The sequence below is a fragment of the Gallinula chloropus genome (assembly GCF_964237585.1).
Source record: "Gallinula chloropus genome assembly, chromosome: 6".
Lineage (NCBI taxonomy): Eukaryota > Metazoa > Chordata > Aves > Gruiformes > Rallidae > Gallinula > Gallinula chloropus.
Window position 1 is genome coordinate 10,101,794 of NC_140091.1, and position 19,825 is coordinate 10,121,618.

The following is a 19,825-nucleotide window of genomic DNA, read 5'->3' on the forward strand; positions in this document are numbered from 1 at the left end:
AGATACAGCTGGAAATAAAAGACAAGCTTTTGGCAGCAGGAGCACTCAGCTTTGAAGCAAGTTCACTAGTTAACTGTAACTCCCCCTCTGGAAACCTCACCAGTCACCAGCCATGAGCAGCTTTGCCAAGGTTCTTCAAAACTTTCCTAGTGAAATGAGAGGATCAAAGGGAAGAGTTACAGCATACAGCTGTGGGGGCATCTGGAAAGAACTGATGTGAGTGCACTCAGCAGCATCAAGAGAAAAGAGCACAAAACTGCAAACAAGAAAAACAAATAGGATGGTGTCAAGGTATTTGGATAAACAGAGGAAAGATGCACCTTTTCTTCCTTGCTTTAAGCAGTGCTGCTTAGATACATGCTGTCATCAATGACAGCAACAATGCAAAAGGTAAGTTTCCTCCTGAGTCCTCTGGAAGAGGATCCATCAGCTACCTCAGAACTTGGGGAGAGCAGAAGCCAGAGCGGAGAGCATGAGGGGAGAGAGATGCTCAACAGCACTGCACGACTGTAATGGAAGGTGGAGCCAAGGAAGGATACTTCAAAATACAACTGTGGTATTTTATTGGTGAGTGAAGGCCAAAAAAAAAAAAAAGCCAACCAAGACAATTCTATGACTCCATGAAAAGGAAAAAAGTCTGGGGACAAAAAACTCAAGCATATAAAAAATAAGACATTAAACAAACTCCAATTCTATCTTCTGTTTAGTAGATTTATCAAATCATCTGAATACAGTTTTACTTAAATGGAGAAGAATGATCCCTCTGGAGCAGAGGCAAATGCTATGGAAAAATAATCTGGAAAAAGAAAGAATAAATTACTTTTTTTTTTCCCCAAAAGATGGTTTCAGTGATGCACAAAACACATTATTATTTTCTTGAAGCCCCAGAGACTGAGTCCATAAATAAACATTTCACAGTTCAACAGGTAACACAAAGACTGAAACCAAATAACTGAAGTTTAAAATACTTAAATGCCTGCACTCCCACTAAAACCATCACAACCATCACAACTATATGCCAACAACATCACTGCCTACATGGTCAGTTACTTCATTTACAAGGAAGAAACGAGAATGAGCTGTGTTACTAAAATTAACATTGATGTTAAATCTTAGAACATTTGTCTATAAATGCTCAAACTATGAAGCTAGAGGTTAAATTTTAAAAAATTATTTTAGAAAAAGAGAAATGTATTTCTGAAGCTATTTAAATGATAGACTACCCATGGCTATGTATCTTGTTCTTTTAAGGGATAAAAGGGACATTATGTCCTGGGTTTGCTACTTAAGTCTTCATAATATCAGATTTTTTTAAAAAAAAAATCATATATATGTGTGTGAGTGTATAAAAAGTTTCCACAAAGGCAATCAGGCTAAATAAAAAGGAAAGGTGAGTTTACAGATATAAATACTATTTATATGCTTGGAAGTCTAGCCACTTCATTGTCAAGGTTGTCACTACACACTTTGCAGTTCATTACTCAAATCTCACCAACTTTCCAGCTTCCACCTGCTCCCACTCACTTTGCAGAACATCAGGTATGGAAGGTAGTGGAAGAACATGGAGACCTACTGATTTGTAGTGAGAAGCTGGCTTGAGTTTGGACCTGCTTGCAGGCACAGAGATCAGTTCACAAAACCTGCCTCCCTAGATGATGTGTTACTAGCAGGGTGTACACCTGTATAAATGCCAGTGGTGAACACAGCAAATACACACACAGTAAGCTTAAATTCAGTTGCTTTCTTCACTGTCTTCACTTCCAAAGAATATTTTGCATAGGTGATAGAAAATGTCTAAAGTCACAAAACTCCTCTAAATCACAGAAATAATTTTGAAAACCAAAGAATTCCTGGTCTGAATGGAGTTGTGTCCAGGATTTTCAATGTAATCTAGTGTATGCTTCTTAAGTAAGTAAGCGTAGGCATCTGTATTTCTAGTTGTGTGGCCTACTTCTTCACCACTGATTAAACAGTCTTCCTTGTACTACAGGGTTCACAGTAAAGAGGTGTACCTGACAGTCATGGAGGAGGAATAAGGTGTTTTCATCAGTACCTCAGCAGATGTTTTCAAAGTTGCTGTCACTGGAAAGGTTGAACCACTCTTGTCTACTTTGTCAAAGAAAGCTAGCAAAAAACCCCTGCTTTTCTATATACTCTCTGTATATTTCTCTGGAATTGCTGGGTCTATGGTAAGAGTTTGAGTTCAAGAGCCTAAACACTGTTTATGTCATGGAAAAGAACTTATTCCTTCGCAGTTCTTTCTTAGCATGGTTCTCTGGGCACCATACACACCCTGTACATTCACACACTCTTCACTGTACCTGCTAACACCGTGAGGAACATCAGGTGGCATCAAGGAGCACAAAAATGATGTCAACAGCTACACCTGACCTCTCAGCCATAAAGTTTAAACTAAAGTATAATTCAGCTGCTGTGGCAGCTGACACTCCAATGGAAAGATACTTCTATAGCAATGCCAAAGACACTTCACACTTCTTTTTTTAAAAAGGTTGATTTATTTCTCATCAATGCTTTTATAAGAATTTAAAGCTTTCTCTTGAAGGCTTTGTGTTCCTTATCTCCTCAAGCACACAGCAGACTCTTTAGATCATATGTGCCCTTTCCCAAGGACCCAACTTACCAGGCACTCCAGCAGCCGAGCGGGTCGTGCGATGATAATCATCAGCTTCTTCACAAGTTGGGTAACGAAGGCAACCTCGGAGCTCTCGGATCGCTCGTGGGCCTGTGGAGAGCAGAACATCACATTATGGTCCTTGCAGTGAACTCTTCATTTTTATATGTCAGATGCTGAATGCCATCACCAGCTCGATAGCTGTAATCCAGCAGCAACGGCACGACTGAGTCAGGGCAGGCAATGATCTCAGCTCATTCAATGATGCCAAGTTACATCTAGCTTTTCCATTACAGCTGACTCCTTTTATCATGCAAGAGATATTTCAGAAGCTCTATTTGCATTATATCACCTATCAATTATATTAGATACTCATTTTTTTCAATTTTACCTTCCACATCCTACATTCATAACAGCTACACGTGTTTCTAGGCTTTACTTTGAGCCAGACTTTGAATTACTTCTGTTCATCATCAAGAAAAAGCTAAACTTCAGTTTCTCTTTATTTTCAGAAATGCTGCTGAACAACTACAGCGCTGAATCATACACTAAGTGAGAGCAAGCACACAAGCAAAGCAAAGACCACATAAAAACCTCATTTAGACAGCTTGTTCTTGTCCACCCCCTTTACTTTACCAATTTTCAGTATAAATTCGGGGCTCAGTTTTGAGGTATGTGTGCATATGACAGGGCATCCTTTTCTAACAATGAACACACTAAAATCCCAAAACCACCAAGGACAAATTTGAACGGCCAGCCCCAAATTACTCTTCTTTTGCTCAAGCACACAGCAGTTACATTATGAGTCCTGCAGCACAAATAAAATAGTATTTCATTGCAGGGTGATAAAAAGATGGTTCCAATGAGATGTAAAAACTCTGAAACAAAGTATAGCTATTTTTTCCCCAGGGTGTAAACATTAGGCTTCAGCAGAGCCACAAATATAAAGTCCAGAACTTAACCAATGAGCTTATGCTGGCAGTGAGCCAGTTGCTTATAGGAATTATATTTTATCAACGAGGATGCAAGCAACAAGAAACAAAAAGGTTCATTTAGCATCATTCATTAGCACCATTGAAGCAAAAGACAGATATGACTGGGAAGTCAAATCACACTGGTGATCACCTAGAAGAACAATAAAAACACAGAGCAGCAGAAATTCAGAGCTAGGAACACAGAAACATGCTGGCAGCCTTTTAAAATAATATATCCTTGGGATCTAAAAAACCATAAAAATAGCAATTAAAAGTTTGTTATTTTTCATTTTGACACAGGTCAGAATTAGAAATGTTAATTGCCTATGTTAGCACCAATAAGCAAGGGCTTATTGCCACTAGATATCCCTCCTGGCTACAGAGCCTTAGAAAGAAGATTATTTTGAAAGCATTGAAGTAAGTTGCAATGTTTGTCTAACTACAAGGTATTTTCGAACTATAAAATCCAAAATAATCAAAAAGATGATGATTAGCATTCACTCCGTGTCTCCTAACGCATTCCCAAACTTAGGAGTTAAAATATGATTTCTTGAAATAAATTAATGCTTTCATATTTGAAAAGCCATTCCAGATCACCAGGGGTTAGCTGTGTTGAAATGAATAAATCAACCATCAACAACTTTGTATTATAGGAAATACGAGCCATGCAATTGGAAAGCCCACCCCCCCATAAGTATAATAATAATAATAATAACAATAATAACAACAACAACAATAATAATCTTTTGCATCCATTTATAGTACTGAAGCAAACTTATTATTTTAAATCAGTTCCTTCTATTTTCTCCTTTTCTCATCTATGTCAATTTAGGCAAAGTAATTTTAACATTTTACTAATTTAAATCAGGTGTCTGTTTGGAGAATGAAAAGCTGGAGACCACGGCTGCCAAATGACAGAGAGAAGCAAAAAGGGAAGGAAAAAGAAAAAAAAAAGAAAAAAAAAAAAAAAGGATTACAAAAAAATCAAGCACAACTTGTAAGAGCCACTCAGCCATCATCTCTGCACAGTGCTGCTCTTCCAAGATCCTCAGCAAAACTGTCTCCTCTTGTTTCCTTCTCGCGCAGGACAGCCCGGACATCCCTACAGACATCTGTTTACAATCTGTCCCAAGGACAGTATCTGGGAACCAGGGGGTTTATATAGCTCTGCCTGCTGCTTCCACGTGCCATCTAATTAGCAGTTCCCAATGACGACATGGCTGTCTGAAGGTTGCTGGTGGCATTTCAGGGTTTCCCCCCCTCTGCCTCCCAAGGGGAGGGGGGAGAAGCTCTAAGGGTTGTGGGTAGAGGCTGATGCCATTCCTCCACACATTGCCCGTGACACGTGTGCAGGAGGTAGCAACGGGTAATTTACAAACCGATTCCCTTATCTGAAAGACCCATCCGTCACTAACTGTAGCTACTGGGGCATGAAATTAAAATCACTGTCCTCCCCTGGGGTTCAGCAGGACCGATAACTGGGATATGCAAGTCACAACGCTGTAATTGAGCTAATATACTGATGGAAACCAAAACAATAGACCTGCAATGCCAAGAACCAATAAATTTATGCTCAGGCTTGAATTAAGAAAGCAATGCCAATCAGAGGATCTATTCGCCAGCGTGCAGCATCAGTCACCACAGCACAGCACCAACACCCCCCCCTGTTTCTTTTGTTCCATGCACAGAAACACCTGTAATCCTTCACCTTCCTCACCAACCAGCTACACCTACACAAAAACCATTAAACTTCTCCTGGCTAGTTTCACCTCTTCAATTCAGCCAAGGAATAACTGACTATAACCTTTTATCCCCTGGTAACCCAAGGTCCCAACCCCTCCCGTAAGCCCAACCCAGGTTAACAGATAAAAGAATTGAATGTCATATATGTTTTTTTTATAAAGGCTTTATCTTATTTTTCAGTATTTTTACTTAAAGTTTGAAGTGTAACATTCAAGTTTGTGGTTTTCAAAATTAAGAAAATCTTTTAAATTCATTTTTACCTCAGGATATGCTCAGCGAGACAACATCCAATAGGGTTTTCTGGCTGAGACAGTATTTCACGCTCCAAACAAGGGAAACGATCTCATTTGCCATAACTAATGAGATTTGTTGGCATTCTATTACAAAAGCCAGGATCTAAAAACATTTAAAAGCTTTCTGATTTGGTATATTTAAACAGCTCATTATTTACATACCCTGCTTTACGGACACGTTTTTACAATATCAAATATTAAATTGAGTTTCTTTTCGGTGGTTTGAAGTACTGGGTGAGTTTAGTTTGGTACCACAAGTCAGAATCAACACCATAAGAAAGAATTTCAAGAGAATCTATTTTTTCACAGTAAAACTCTATGAAAATCTGTGGGTACTCCTGCCACTCACTGACCTCCTCATTCACCATAAATCATCTTCCTGATTTTTCCATATGCTATAAAAATATACCATAAAACCATATATCTTCCTGCATAGACCATACAAGTGCCCAACTGGAAGAGTTTCTTGATGACTTTTGTGCTAACATTATTTATATAGTGCATAACTGTGCATTACCTTTCAAGCTAAGCAAAGGTAAAGACCCTGTACTCAAATTTAGCATAATCTAAACTTGATGTGTTTCAGATGAGTCCTCCAAAAGAAATACTATCACCAATTTCTATTTGTTTAGACTGTAATGTTGTCCCAATTATTTCCTTCTAGAATGCATTCTGAAGGGCAAAGCACGGACTGGCAAGCAGAGGAGACCAAGTAGCTTTTAAATACCAGAATATAAAAGAAAAGCCAAGGAATTATGATAGGACAGGAGAAACAAAAACACATATGAGAAAGATAGGGAATGAAGTATTTGGCATTCCTCCACTATCTTGAATTTCTTTGTCCTCTCCCTTCCCTGCCTGGTCTGCCTGCCTAGTCTCTAAGCTCACTCTTTAATCGTCTCTAGCCCACCTTATGTCCTAAAGCAAATCAATTCAACTTCAGAGCTGACCCTTCCCTCACCCCTGCTCTGCAGAAGATGTTATGGAGGAAGAGCTTGAAGAAAGCCCTGGATAAGCCCAGAGATGACCACTGTATCTTCTCACTAACTGTTCAATGTCATCTCTCCCTGTGCTTAGGAGCAGCAGTACCATGTGTGTAGGATCAAGGGGAAAAGGACATTTAAGAAATGTCTTTTGAGGAGTTGTTCTGAGGGAGGGGAGAGGAGAGGAAAAAGCAGATTTAGCTGATCCACACCTTCTCCGAGACCCTGATTAACCTCTTCAGGCCAGAAGACAAATCTGAAAGGGCAGACTGGAGGGGGCCAGACTTGCCACCTCTGGTATTGCTCTCCTAGTTCCTTACAGTATGAGCAATCCTTGTCCACACACAGAGGGAAGTCTGGGAGTGGGACCGTTTCAAGCTCCAAGTATCTGCTGCCAGAAGCAGTAAAACACACTGAATGGTGGTCGAACACACCAATGGTGGTCGAACTCTTGCACAGCACCCAAAAAACACCACTTTTACTACAAATCATCTTACTATTAAATGCATCTTACTATTAAATGCAGTGTTTACTGCTATCCCATAGGTAGATAACCATGCAGGCCCTCAGAAGAGATTCCCTGTCTCTCTTGATCTTGCAAAATTATATTCCCTATCCAGGCAGCACACGACAAAACCAAACACGAGTCTTTTTTTTCCTGTGCATACAAAATATCAGGGAAATGAGCGCCACACTCATAGAAATGGGGTAGCCAAAATTTTAGGTGATAAAAGGGAAGATTCTGCAGTTTTCCCAGAGCTTTCTAATACAGTTATTGCCTATCAATATAGTATTTTTACTCCTCTGCCATTCTCTAATGTCTGGAAAGAGTGGCAAAGGGGCACAAACCAGTGCAATTCATGCCAGTCAGTTGGCAAAATGATCAGTGACACACAAACACATCTTTACCAAACAGATTAAAAATCATCACAGTAAATAAATTATTTCAGGTGTTCTATTTCTAGAGGTCTCCATATTTGTTATCTGAGACTGCAATCTTTATAACCCCTGAGTTTTCAGCTTGCTATTTCTTTAAATCAAAGCTTAGGAAGATGTTCCCGAACAGAGGTCTGGACCCAGCAACTGGTAATTGCGCTGACTCTTCCCAACAGCTATAGCATAAATTCTAAGAGATTTTTTTTGAATTTAGTATGATTTTCATTTTAAAGCAAAAGCGTGGGTTTTAATGAGCAGCTGAAGCATACTGAGCACACATTAAAACTGTGCCCCCTTGTGTATTTTCATATGCTTTGAACACCACAAAACACATTGAAGTACGAAAAAACCCACAACTGGATTAAGTTCAGCTTGAGAAAATCTTTTATGAAAAATTTATGGCAACAGTACAAACTGTGGTGTTATCACCCCTTGAAGGCACTATTGTAATTAATAAGTCATTCAGAGTCTTGAAGTACATGAAAGAAAAGTTCAGTAATTTCCTCCATCTGGATGAACCCCATTTCCATAAATGGTGGAGACTGTCTCTGACTTCTTCCCACTTTTTCTGTACAAACCAAGTACTCAGGTGAAGTGATTTGCTCAAATCCGCCCGTGGCAGATAAACAGCAGACTGGAACAACTCAGAACTCAGATCCCCTGATGCCCCCCTACCCGTTGCCCTTCCCCTCAGATCCACATTGTCTCTCCTAAAATCAAAGCTCGGGCTTACTGTTTAAAGTTACAATCAAACCAAAATATTCTACTTTCCAGACAGCACTTACATCCTGGAGAAGTTTCTCCAAGTTTTCCTGCAGCTCGTAGAAGTACCGAGAAGTAATGAGACCTTCACGTGATTTATCTAGGCAATCTCTGGCCAGTTCAATAACTTGATGATGAATGAAACTTAGGACCCCATCTGCTAATTGCAGCACGTTCTCTGGAGCATTCGAGGCAATAAACTCCGCCAGCCGTTCTTCCATCTGCGCCGTGGCCTAAAAGTACAGAAAAAACAGAAATTATTCTTACATTTTACTATCCCAGAATTTAAACACAAACAAGTCAGGTGCTAAAGTAACATATTCTTAATTCCAAAATGCACGTGGCTTAAAAATATTCCAAAATACAACAGTGTTTTGCTAAGAATAAAAATAGCCTACCATGGGCAAAAGTTACGTTCACATGAGGAAACAATTAATTGGAATGCACCTTCTGAAAATGCAAATGACCATAGAAATATCCTGGTCCTGAGGCTATATCCCTCCCTGGATCTCCAGAGTAAGGATTTAAGAGGCAGTTTTCAGAACCTTTAGGCAAGATGATGGAACCTGCAAATCACTGCCCCAAGCAACAGACATTGGAACAGGCACTCCTCTCACTATGAGTGCTGGTAACCTGTCGCCAGGGAAGCATCTGGTTTTTGCTCTTGGCAGAACTGGAAGGACTGGCCATATCAACAACTTTGGGATACAGGATCTTCTATACTAATTTCAATGAGATGTTGACTTTCAAAGCTTGACCCCACAAATCTCAATATTCAGATTTATAAAAACACTACAGGTATTCTCATGGCAAATCACTTTGGCACGTTTCAGCATGACTGAATTCAGATTGTTTTTTCTGAAAATCCAAGGCTGTCTTCATGGCTCCTCTGGTACCAAAAGCTACAGTGGCAAACTTGGTTTCTGCCAAAACCTCCAGTATAATCTGGAATTACTTTTAAAAAACCTTTGCATTCCCAATACGTAAATGGCAAGACTATAAAATCAATGAAATTTAGATCAGTATAAAGCAAATTTAGTGCAGTTATACAAGGAACAATGAGAGAATGGTATTCACTGCATCTTGAACTTACTCTGTAAACCAGCTTTTTAAAGTATATATATGAAATGAAGCAGAACATCCCTCTGCCAGCCCTTATCTAATTCAGTATTTAAAGAAAAAGACATGGATTAGTTAAAATGGAGATGCTGGCCTCACAAACAAAACAAGTGAACTGAGCAGCCACAGCAGCTCAGCTGCTTCTCATTCCTGCAAGCGTTTGTCTTGCCAATAAAAGACATGAGAAATCTAGTAAATAACATGTACACACACAAATACACAAAGCTCTTTTATTTCTTCTACTGAGGGACTGACATGTGAAGCAGCAAACTCTCAGCAAACTGGACTGCTCAGAAATCAGAGGTAAGAGCTGGGCTCCTTCTCCAGTGAGCGCTACAAACAGATTCTGAGCTTGGTCACAAGTTCATCGAATGTATTATTCAAAAAGTGATTCCTTACCTTTGGAAACCTTTCTTTGTACACATGATTCATCATTATTATTTCACTGTCAAAGGAAATTGGGGAGCGACCCGGGCTAGAGGAGAAAAGAAAGTACGTTATCACTTACAGCTATGACATCAAAACCTGCCAAAATCTAGTGCTGGTTGTAATGCTGCCACGCTGACCGCAGCCCTTCCAAAGCTCTGACTTCCCTTCAATAGTGAGCAGATGCTTAACTTCAGAGAAAATCCTAGCAAGCAACAGCCATCTACAGTCACCTGACAACTGCTAACATTCCTCCCTTCACCTAACTCAGGCAGAAACCCACTGAACACAACCCTAACGTACAAGCATGTAAAACCCCACTGCACTTGTTGCAGGTATGTCTGTAATGTCCCTTGTTCTCCTACTGCTCTCCATGGCACAGTCAGCAGCCCTGCCCAGGAAGAAACAACTATTATATCTGGAGTCTGCAGTGCTGGAAAGGAGCAGAATAGATGAAACAAGGAACTTGAGACAACTCGCTTCCCTTTGTCTGAGGACTACTACACTACAGGAGGGATGCATAAGCAGTGTTATTCAGCTAAATCTTATAAATAAATACCACAAGCAATAGGAACAGAATACTTTTATGAAAACTGCACTCCCTTGAGGCATGTAACGCCACAGATCCACATGCATGTATGCATAGGTTAGCGAGTGACTTCAAGGCACACCAAAAAACAGGACACTAAATCTTGACAAACAGCATTTATATTGCTGTTTGGGTACTTTTATTTTTATTTTTTTTTAAAGAAGAGTTGCATCTCATTTCATCACATCTGATGGTGTGCAGTGCTCTGACTCATCCTGCCACTGAGGACAGCCAGAGTGAGGTAATGCAGATAATCCCCAGCTACAAGATCGCCTACAGCATCTCATTTCTCTGGTTACCTTGTTTTGATGTTCAAGACAAGCAAGGGCTTCAGTTATTTGGCATCTTACATGATCATTGTCTTTATGATTTTCAGAGCACTACATATTGCCAAAACTATTTTCTGTACGTCAAGAAATACAATTTTATCTTGAATGAGTTCAAACGTTTTAAACTTTCTTGTGAAGGATGGAATGCATCTCTCTAAATGGAATAAATACATTTTAAACTTGGAATGCATCACAGTTACTACCTTGCTGCTAACCTATTTAAAGAAAAAAAAACATTCTTTTGGGAACGTGTATTTACAATTCAAAGCAAATTTAACTCTCTGGCTCACAGAATCTAGCAATACCAATCTCTTTTCATGGCTGGCACTGGAATTCTGTGAATTGCATTGTGTCTTGTTTTTATTAAGGTTTATCCTTCAGCCTGGGAAAACACACTTCAGATTAAATCTCTCACCGAATCGTTATGTCAAAGGAGAAAAACTGATTTGGATGTTTTTGCAAACCAAGTAAAAATACGTTTTCATCAACTGTTTTTGAAGAAAATATATCCCTTATCTTAGTAGGTAGCAATTTTTAATCAAGGAAAATTTTCTTTAAAAAGAAACTCACATTTCTATTCATAGGTAATGTGTGGCATAATAGAAAGAAGGGTAAGAACATTTACATTTCAGACTTAGAAGCAAACTTCCCCACACATCTAGACGGTTATCTTTATCCCTTTTTCTTTAAGACCCAACAATCTCACACAAACATATGCCACTTGTTTACAGGCAGCTCCTATGGAGCTGAAGAACTCAGTGAACATAGTTATTGAGGAATTAATTTTTCTATAACGTATAATTTTTCTGTGTGATTTAAGTGGGATATAAATTACAAGGACATATAAGCACTTTGATGCTAGCTACAGAAATATAAAGTCATGTACATCCTTCATCCTTTACATCCTAAAGTACTCCTACTAAAATTTGATGCCTTAGGGCCACCATAGATCACAAGGGTTTTTGCCTTTTGCTTTCAAGGCTTTTTATTCATATGGACACAGGAAATTAAGAGCTATGCAGCAATTGTGCTACTTGAACTATTCTGCAGCAGACGTGCTGTTTCCTTAAGGAGAGTCACAACGATAGGGGAGATTATTTGGTTTGCTCTTGTTTTTTTACCATTCTGAAACAAAGTACTTTCTTTGCAGAAGAGTCTACTGCTTGGCAAGAAAGTAAACCATTATAATAATGCCTTGGCTTCCTCGGGCATCAGCAGCTTTGTCTCTCATCTTTGGAAGCCACTTTTCACCACCTAAATGACAGCATCCAAGCAACTTTGGATAAAACCTGGGATCAAGGTTCAAATCATCATTCTAAATAAAATCTGCCTGATAGAACAGATCAAATTAAATGTCCAGCTGACTATAGCAAGACTGCAACACGATATACTGCACTACAATGTTCTAATGTTGATCCTCAGCATGGGAAACCACAGAAATAATTAGATGGATAACTGCCTAACTAACCACAGGCCAGCTGCCAGGCACTGCTGGGTACTGTACAGCAACTCTGCGACACAACCAGGTGAAAAAGAAACCAGCACTGGGCAGATAACTGAGTGCCACTGAGGGAGAACATAAGGAAATTTAGGAACAAAAAAAAAAAGAAGGAGTTTAATACATTTTATTGGCATGACAGCTTTTCAGACACTAAAGCTTCACACATCTAGCTAGCACCAAGGATTTCACATACAGAACGAAGCCAGTCTAACGTTTCGAGCCTCACAAAGGCGCAGCTTATTTTCTGTAAAACAGAGGGCACACGCTGTGCACGCGCCTAAGACTCTGAGACAAAAAGCAGGCTGCTCCTCTTCTCTTGGTGGAGGTAGGTAGGTCAAAGAAATGATTGTTGTCAGGGAGTTTTTCATTTCGGCAGAGCAGACATTAGAAGAATAATATCTGTCCCCTTAAGCTTAACAGCAGAATGAAAAACTCTCTCTTTCCGCTCCTGCGCCCGATGAAATGATGTGGTGGTAGGCTTTCAGTGACATCTATCTCCCACAAAGGTTTCTAGCTTTCAACCTGTCAAAACTCATGTGTCTTTATCTGATGCTAGGAAGTGAAAATAGCTAACAGACAGCTATTTCAAGGAGAAGCACTATTAGTAATAACTGAAATCTTACAAAAACTAGTCTAACTGTGATTAAATAAAACTGAGATGTTTATGAATACCTGATTTTTCCTTCATGGTGACAGGTGAAGGTATCAAGGATGATATTTTTTAAGAGTTTTGTTATGATGAGGACAATGAGGCCCTGGCACAGGCTGTGATGCCCCTGGATCCCTGGTAGGGTTCAAGGTCAGGCAGCCTGGGCTAGTGGAGGGTGTCCCTGTCAATGTCAGAGGGTGGAACTAGGTGTGCTTTGGGGTCCCTTCCAACCCAAACCAGCCTGTGATCAGGAAAAAGCAGAGAAGCTAAAAGCAGTCTGCTCCCCTCTGCTTCCACCCTGCACATAAAGGTTTAATTAGGACTTATTTACAGCACGTTACCATCAGATCCATCTGCCACAGTCTGAATTTCTGCAACATCCACAATAATAGTGAAATACAGTTTTCCACAGAATTACAACCATGTATACCATGGAGGAAACAATGTAGAAAATTAAATGTGTAACTTTGGATTATTTTTCAGTATTTATTCAAGGATCCTTCTTCCTGCGTAACTGTAACCAAACAGCACAGAAAAGTCCACACTGGGAAGTTATTCTAGTCCTGCCAGAAAAGCGGGAAGCTAAGGCAAAGCAGGATATACAGTCATTCTTCTTCTTGTGGAACAGGCAAGCAGTGAAGCAGAACATTAAAGAGTCTCACCGAGTGAGTGAGAGTCATTTCTAAGTTCTTTTACATTCTTTTGGGGCTTTTTAAATTCAGTTTTACAAACACTGTGCTTCAGCTGCATTTAGTCCATGGACAAATACTATTTGGGTTTGGTTTTGTACCTCTTCACTATACTAGGAGTGAAATTCTTATTAATATAAGGGGGGATTATATGCATAAATATAAACAACAAATCAATAAATAATAATTACAACAAACATGAATGAGAGAGCATTAAAGGAAACAGAATACATTTCAATCGCTATCTTTTTGAAAGCAAGTGACTGGTGAGTTTTTTTCTACAGACTTACACAGGGGCTGCAACTAGCTCTTTCTGACACCTCAGGGGTTTTTATGCATGCCAACAAAACCTGTGAGTGCTTTAGACAGAAAACACTAGAAAGTTAAAAAGTAATAAGTGGTACAGTGGGCAAATAAGAATACCCAGTTTTCCTCAAGAATAGAAAATCATAACAATGGTGAGTGAGACCAGAAGTTAATAAATTTAAACAATCCCTCTGAAGAACTTTCTAAAAACCAAGCTCACAGAACTCACTGTCTTCAGAGACAAAACAAAAAGTGCAACATTGTCTGTAACGCAGTCAGAATGTATTTTCGTTGGAAATGGATGTTTAAAGCTTGAGAACACAAAACTATTATCCCTCCCTGGCAAGCCCATGGCTGCCTGAGTCCCCACTCTGCAGGGAACACCGCCTGTCCCTCGGCAGCTCGGGGCGGGCGGCACTTTCTGAAAGCAGCAGCACCAAGTGATAAAACCACCAAGATTACTCAAGTGGCTAAAGCTGGCGCTTAAGTGCAGCGAGATGAGAGAGCTCCATAACCTGCGGGATCAATTTTTAAGATAAAAATGGATTATGTGGGCCACTGGTGTGGCTTCACAACACCTATTCCTTCTTCCTGTCTTGGGTATTTCATCGTCAGAAGCCTTTTTTGGCAACTGGCATTTCCTAGGAGTCCTTAATGGGCAGGATCTAGCATATCGAAAGTCGGGTTAGAGGACTGCATTTAAAAAGCACTACCCAGCAAAGAGATGAAGGAGCATATTTGATTATGGATGATCTCATCTACTTCAATTATATAAAAAGTCTCTGCTACAATCTTCAACCCTTTTTTCCCTCGACAACATTATCCTCAAATATGAAGAGAGATCAAGAAAAACTGGGCAGATTGGTGGGCTGAGTGACTGCACAAAGAAGTCGTTATTAGTTAACTCTACTTTTATCTCTGACATTCTCCACACATTCCCACATGTTAGCAACTGCTAAAGGATGACGAGCAAAGAGAACCAGGAAAAGACGGAGGGCAGCATCTCTCTAACTCAAAAAGAGTAATGATGCCAAGTTTAGTGGAAAAATTCACATTTTACTCCTGGGAGAAAAGATCTTTTTCAGTTAAAGCTCAGGATTGTTCTAAACAAAATGAATGCACAGCCTGCGCAAGTCTCTACGGGTCGGTAACTTGAAGGCTGCACTACCAAAGAAGGAGAACTGATGAGAGATGATAGTTAGGAACTACTTCTGCAGGTAATAAAGAAATATTCTCCTCTACTGCAGACACCCTGTAAGCACCAAAGCAGGTGGCTCACATGGAAATACGTTCCTTAATTCAGCATGTCAGCACTGGATCTATTGGAGACGGGTGAGAGAACAGTCTCCTGGCTTTAGCTACCAGGTTTATAAGCACATTACACTTTGGGATTCTAGTGTTGGTCTCAGGCTACCTCCTTGCCCCTGTAGAGGAAAGTGGCTGGGAAAGAACTAGTGCTGCCTCTTTGGTGTAGAAATCTGAGGGATTTCAAATAAGTGATGAGTATCTTCAAGCCACGTTGGCATCACACAAGTGATAGAGGTGCTACCACCCTGTCAGTGTACATCAGCCAACGTTACCCTCCACAACTCTACTTTTACATCCAGACTGATCATTAAAACTGCTCTGTATGAACAGAACATGTGCAGCTAAATACGAAAGTGGTAAATTTCCAGTCAAAGAAGTAGATTTCCCCAAAGTTACATCTAGGCAATACTCTCCTCAGACCACTTTTTAAATTCCAAAGCTGCGGCCACCAATTAAAAAAATCTGAGGTTTTTTTGTTCATCTGCTTTTCACTAAAGCTGATCAAAGAAGATCACTAAATGCTTATGAAAATATTACATTTTTTGGAAATTCCTGCTTGATTTTCAAAACATTAACTGCTCACATTCTATGTTTTCCTTTCTTAAGTAAGTAAAAATATCCTTTCACAAGTGAGCTAAATCTATCGTGTGGGCAAATGTAATAAACAAGCTGTGCAGTGAGGAAGGTCTGGTCTTCACATATTTCAGTGCTTGTTTGTTTACAAGGACATGTTACCCTCTGTCAAAGAGGGTATTTACTCCTGCAAACACTGCTCCAATTGGCTGGATCCATGTATCAATTTTTCTTTGAGGTTCACAGGCCAGCATGAACGCTTGGTAGCAGCAAGAGTGCTTTAGAGTCACATAGCATCACAGTACTAACAATAAGCACAATGAAAAACAAATCAGGTGAAGTTAAAACAATTAAGTTATTTCATTCTAAGCGTTGGAATACCAGTAAGGCTGGTCATTACCACGCTAGAAACCAGACAGAGCTAGAGAAAGCATTCAAGAGAGAAGAAGATTAATCATTTTGGTATATGACACGCTGCATTAATCTAGTCTCATCACAAATTTTAAGTCTACTACACGGTAACTCTGCTTTGAAATTGGCTCACAGAGGTAAAGTTGATAATCCCTATTAACAAGGAAAAAACCCCTAAATTTGGCTCTTTGTTTTATTGCTTATATCATTCTTGCATTAGCAAAAGTGTCTTTTACTTCATTATGCCAACAGTACTATGTCTGTGTTAGAAAGGACAATAATTACTTTAGTGATGTGTTGTCTACCTACAGTAGCTGACTTTATCTATAAAGAACTAGCAGTTACACTACTCAGCGACAGCATTAAGAGTGACAGCAAGAGGACTGAGGCATAGCTATTGTTCAGAGACTTAGTACCAATCATATAACTACTCTTTCACTACTTGGCAATTTGTGGAGATCACAGGCTAAGTGTGCTACTACTCACAGTACTTACCTGCTCCTGTAGATTACTGTGTAACTACACTTAGTAGATCCATACGCAATTACCATGCAGCCTGTGCTGAAGTTCAGAACATACAAATAATTACAAATAATCACGAGGAGTCAGCCCTGCCACGACACAACACTCACTGTGGATTTTTTTTTAACTTTTTTTTTGTTATCTTGTCCTGTTTCACTCCCTTCTGCCACAAACCCCAGCCCAGGTCCTGAGCTGGGCACACTGATTCAGTATTTCCAGCAGGCAGAGTTTCTGAATCTCATGGATTACTTTAAGGGTGATATCCACCTCTGACACCCTCAGATAAGAAGCAGAAAGGAGCCTTCACCTCCTTGTCCACTGCTTGCATTTTCTTTCAGAAGATGCTGCATCTAGAGGTACATCTCTGTAGAATTTCATTCCCTTGGTCCAGCATGAAACGCACAGCAAAACTTAAGGCTTTTGCCATGATACAAAATGTTTGTGGATTTACTCCACATAATTGTTGGAGACCTGCAAGAAAGATTTCCAAGAGAGTTTGTGGAAACTCTGTCCTTGGAGATACTCAAAAGCTGTCTGAACATGGACCTGGGCAATCTGCTCAAGCAGGGGTTTGGACAAGATGACCTCCAGAGGTCCTGTAATTCTGTGAAAGATGAAGTTCTAGTCACTTCTGGTTGGAAAAATCAACTGCACAAGGTAATGACTCCCGGAGAGCTACCTTAGAACAACCAGATCTCAAATGCACAGTCACAATTATTCAACTGCTAATGCAGGAGAAATCCCTTGAGCACTATTAAAAAATTGCTCTTGGGTGCAATTCCATTTAAGTTTTGCCTTCACTTACTCTGTTTTTCACATCTCTTCAGAAGCACTGCTGGTGAAGTTATTAACAGCGACCGTAACCACTTCCTATCAATGCAGCAAAATTCTGAGAAGAAACGTCACTGAAGGAAATCGACATCCTATAGATTTAGTCTGAGGTGCTTGTAGATCGTGTTTTCAAGGAGTTATTGTGAAGACACAGAATGCCAACCATTTTGCAAGCCAAAACCTCAGCATCACACGTGGAAAAAAATAAATCCTTTCTGATTTAAATGTGGATTAAAATAATTTCAAAACCATCTAAGTAAACAACTACAAATTACTATGCTTAGATCTGAAAGCACACAAGAAATGCAGAACATGTGTCCAACATCTTCAAATTCCAGGAAACAACCTAGAGCTCACCTGAGACTGCGTGATCGAGGCCTCAAGGCTGGAGAATGACGACCTTCCTCATCAGTGATGCTCTCAGTACTGAAATGCTTTGTCAGGAAATGAAGTTCATCTGCCGTGGGCTGAAAGGGCAGCTGGTGCAGCTTCTCCTGAGATGAGCATGATGACTGAGTACAGAAAAAAATACAGAAAAGAAATGCACTAAACGCATGCATAGGGGTCAGCTAATGAATGGAAGAGGAACGGATTCTGCCATACACTGCACACTCCAGCGGAAAAGAAAGCTACTTATCAGACCAGGTGCCTCTTTTCTTTGGTTCTCATTAGGCTAAGCCAACCCTTATGTACAATAACAGAGCTGGTGAGATCAGGAAAATTTGTGGAGAAGGCTAGTGAACCATTGCATCTGATTCTGGAAGCATTACATCTGATCATGCAGGTAATTTACTGGTAGGAGACAGAAAGGAAGGCACGTGAGTACCAGTGCTACTCTGGAAAGGACAAAGAGGTCCCTGGAGTGGTGAGCAACTTTCTTTCCTTTTCCCTCATGCTCTCTTAGCTCAGGAGTTTCACTGGCATGCAGAATGCTATGGAGCTGCGTAGAAGTGAAAGTTTTTGCTGATTTGGCTCTCATTGGAAGTTGGTATTGTAAATGATCAGGATTTTATTTCTCCCTTCCTTTACCCACCAGGACACTTCTCTAACCAAGCAGGCAATGATAAAATGAAAGCAGCTGACTTTGAACAGTTGTAAGATTAACAGAGTTTCTTGTTATAGAGTGAATCAGCTTCTTCATGTTTAAGTGGATGAGTTTATATGACACACCTCCTTTAATAATGATAGGCATGAAACTGTTTTAATTCTTGAACCTCAGGAAACCCAAAATTAGACCATTTATTTGTGGGAAGTGTTGGTCACACCAAATGTTGGATGTTCTGGATGAACTAGCTATAGGTCAACTAAGGAATGCATTTTTTCTACCGTGATTTTTCAATGTCCCTTTCCATTTTACCCAAGTAAGAAAATACAGGCTGTAAGGACAAACTAAAAATCCTTGGGGGAAGGGAGTGGGGGTGGAAGAATTAAAAAAACCCTGAGAAGTGTTGAACCAGAGCAGCACTAAGTAACACCATAACACCAGTGGGTCTTATTAAAAGAATCGTCCGAGTCTAAGCTCCTTATTGATCTGATGAAATGAATTATGTACACTGTTCCAGCAGAAAAACTTCTCCTTTTGCTACAATGACCCACACACAAACTGGAAAGCAGCTGGTTGGAGGGAATTACACATGATATGACATGTATGACCAAAGCTTTAACTCACCTAGCATGTTTTTCTAGACTAATCTGTTGTTGATGGGTTTTGGAAAAGCTAACAACTATGGCCAAGCAATGAAAGCCAAATGCTGGTGTGGCTTTTCACCAAGTCCTGCATGTTTGCAATGTTGATATCAAAGGGGAAATGGTCTAAAATCACGTAAAACAGGAACTTCCAATTTGTCAGGAAGATAGCTGCCACACTGGAACTGAATTAAAGCAAAGCGGATCGCTGCAGATCCTAGCATAGTCTTATCTAGAGAATTCTCAACAAGACTGAGGTGGAGATCTGAATGTGAGAGCTTATCAACCTAAAGGTCACATTCTTTGATAAAGATACATAAATGGCTCCAGAGCCCAGACCCACTCCTTCTGAGCTGCACTGAGGTGTTTACAGAAGAAAACCCCCTCGAAAGTCCTGGGATGTGCACCAACTCCCCAAGTGCAGCTGGAACTGGAAGTCACCACTTCCACTGTTTTCCTTCTGGCAGGTCTAGGAGCCTGGACCATGTTGGGAAGTCATCTTCAGCACAGTGTCCACACAGGGATGATTATCCAGATGATCTATCAACATATGTTGGTCTAAA

General features: G+C 40.0%; 1 protein-coding gene across 1 annotated transcript in view; it reads right to left on the reverse strand.

Moving 5' to 3' along the window:
- The window catches only part of MAST2 (microtubule associated serine/threonine kinase 2), a gene marked incomplete at its 5' end in the record, with an annotated part of 188,223 nt that overhangs the window by 28,802 nt on the left and 139,596 nt on the right, over positions 1–19,825 (reverse strand). The window contains 5 exons of the mRNA XM_084266399.1: positions 2,642–2,743; positions 8,347–8,556; positions 9,842–9,917; positions 16,719–16,784; positions 17,934–18,088. Of these exons, the coding sequence (XP_084122525.1) occupies positions 2,642–2,743; positions 8,347–8,556; positions 9,842–9,917; positions 16,719–16,784; positions 17,934–18,088 (609 nt within the window). The remainder of the gene's footprint in view (positions 1–2,641; positions 2,744–8,346; positions 8,557–9,841; positions 9,918–16,718; positions 16,785–17,933; positions 18,089–19,825) is intronic.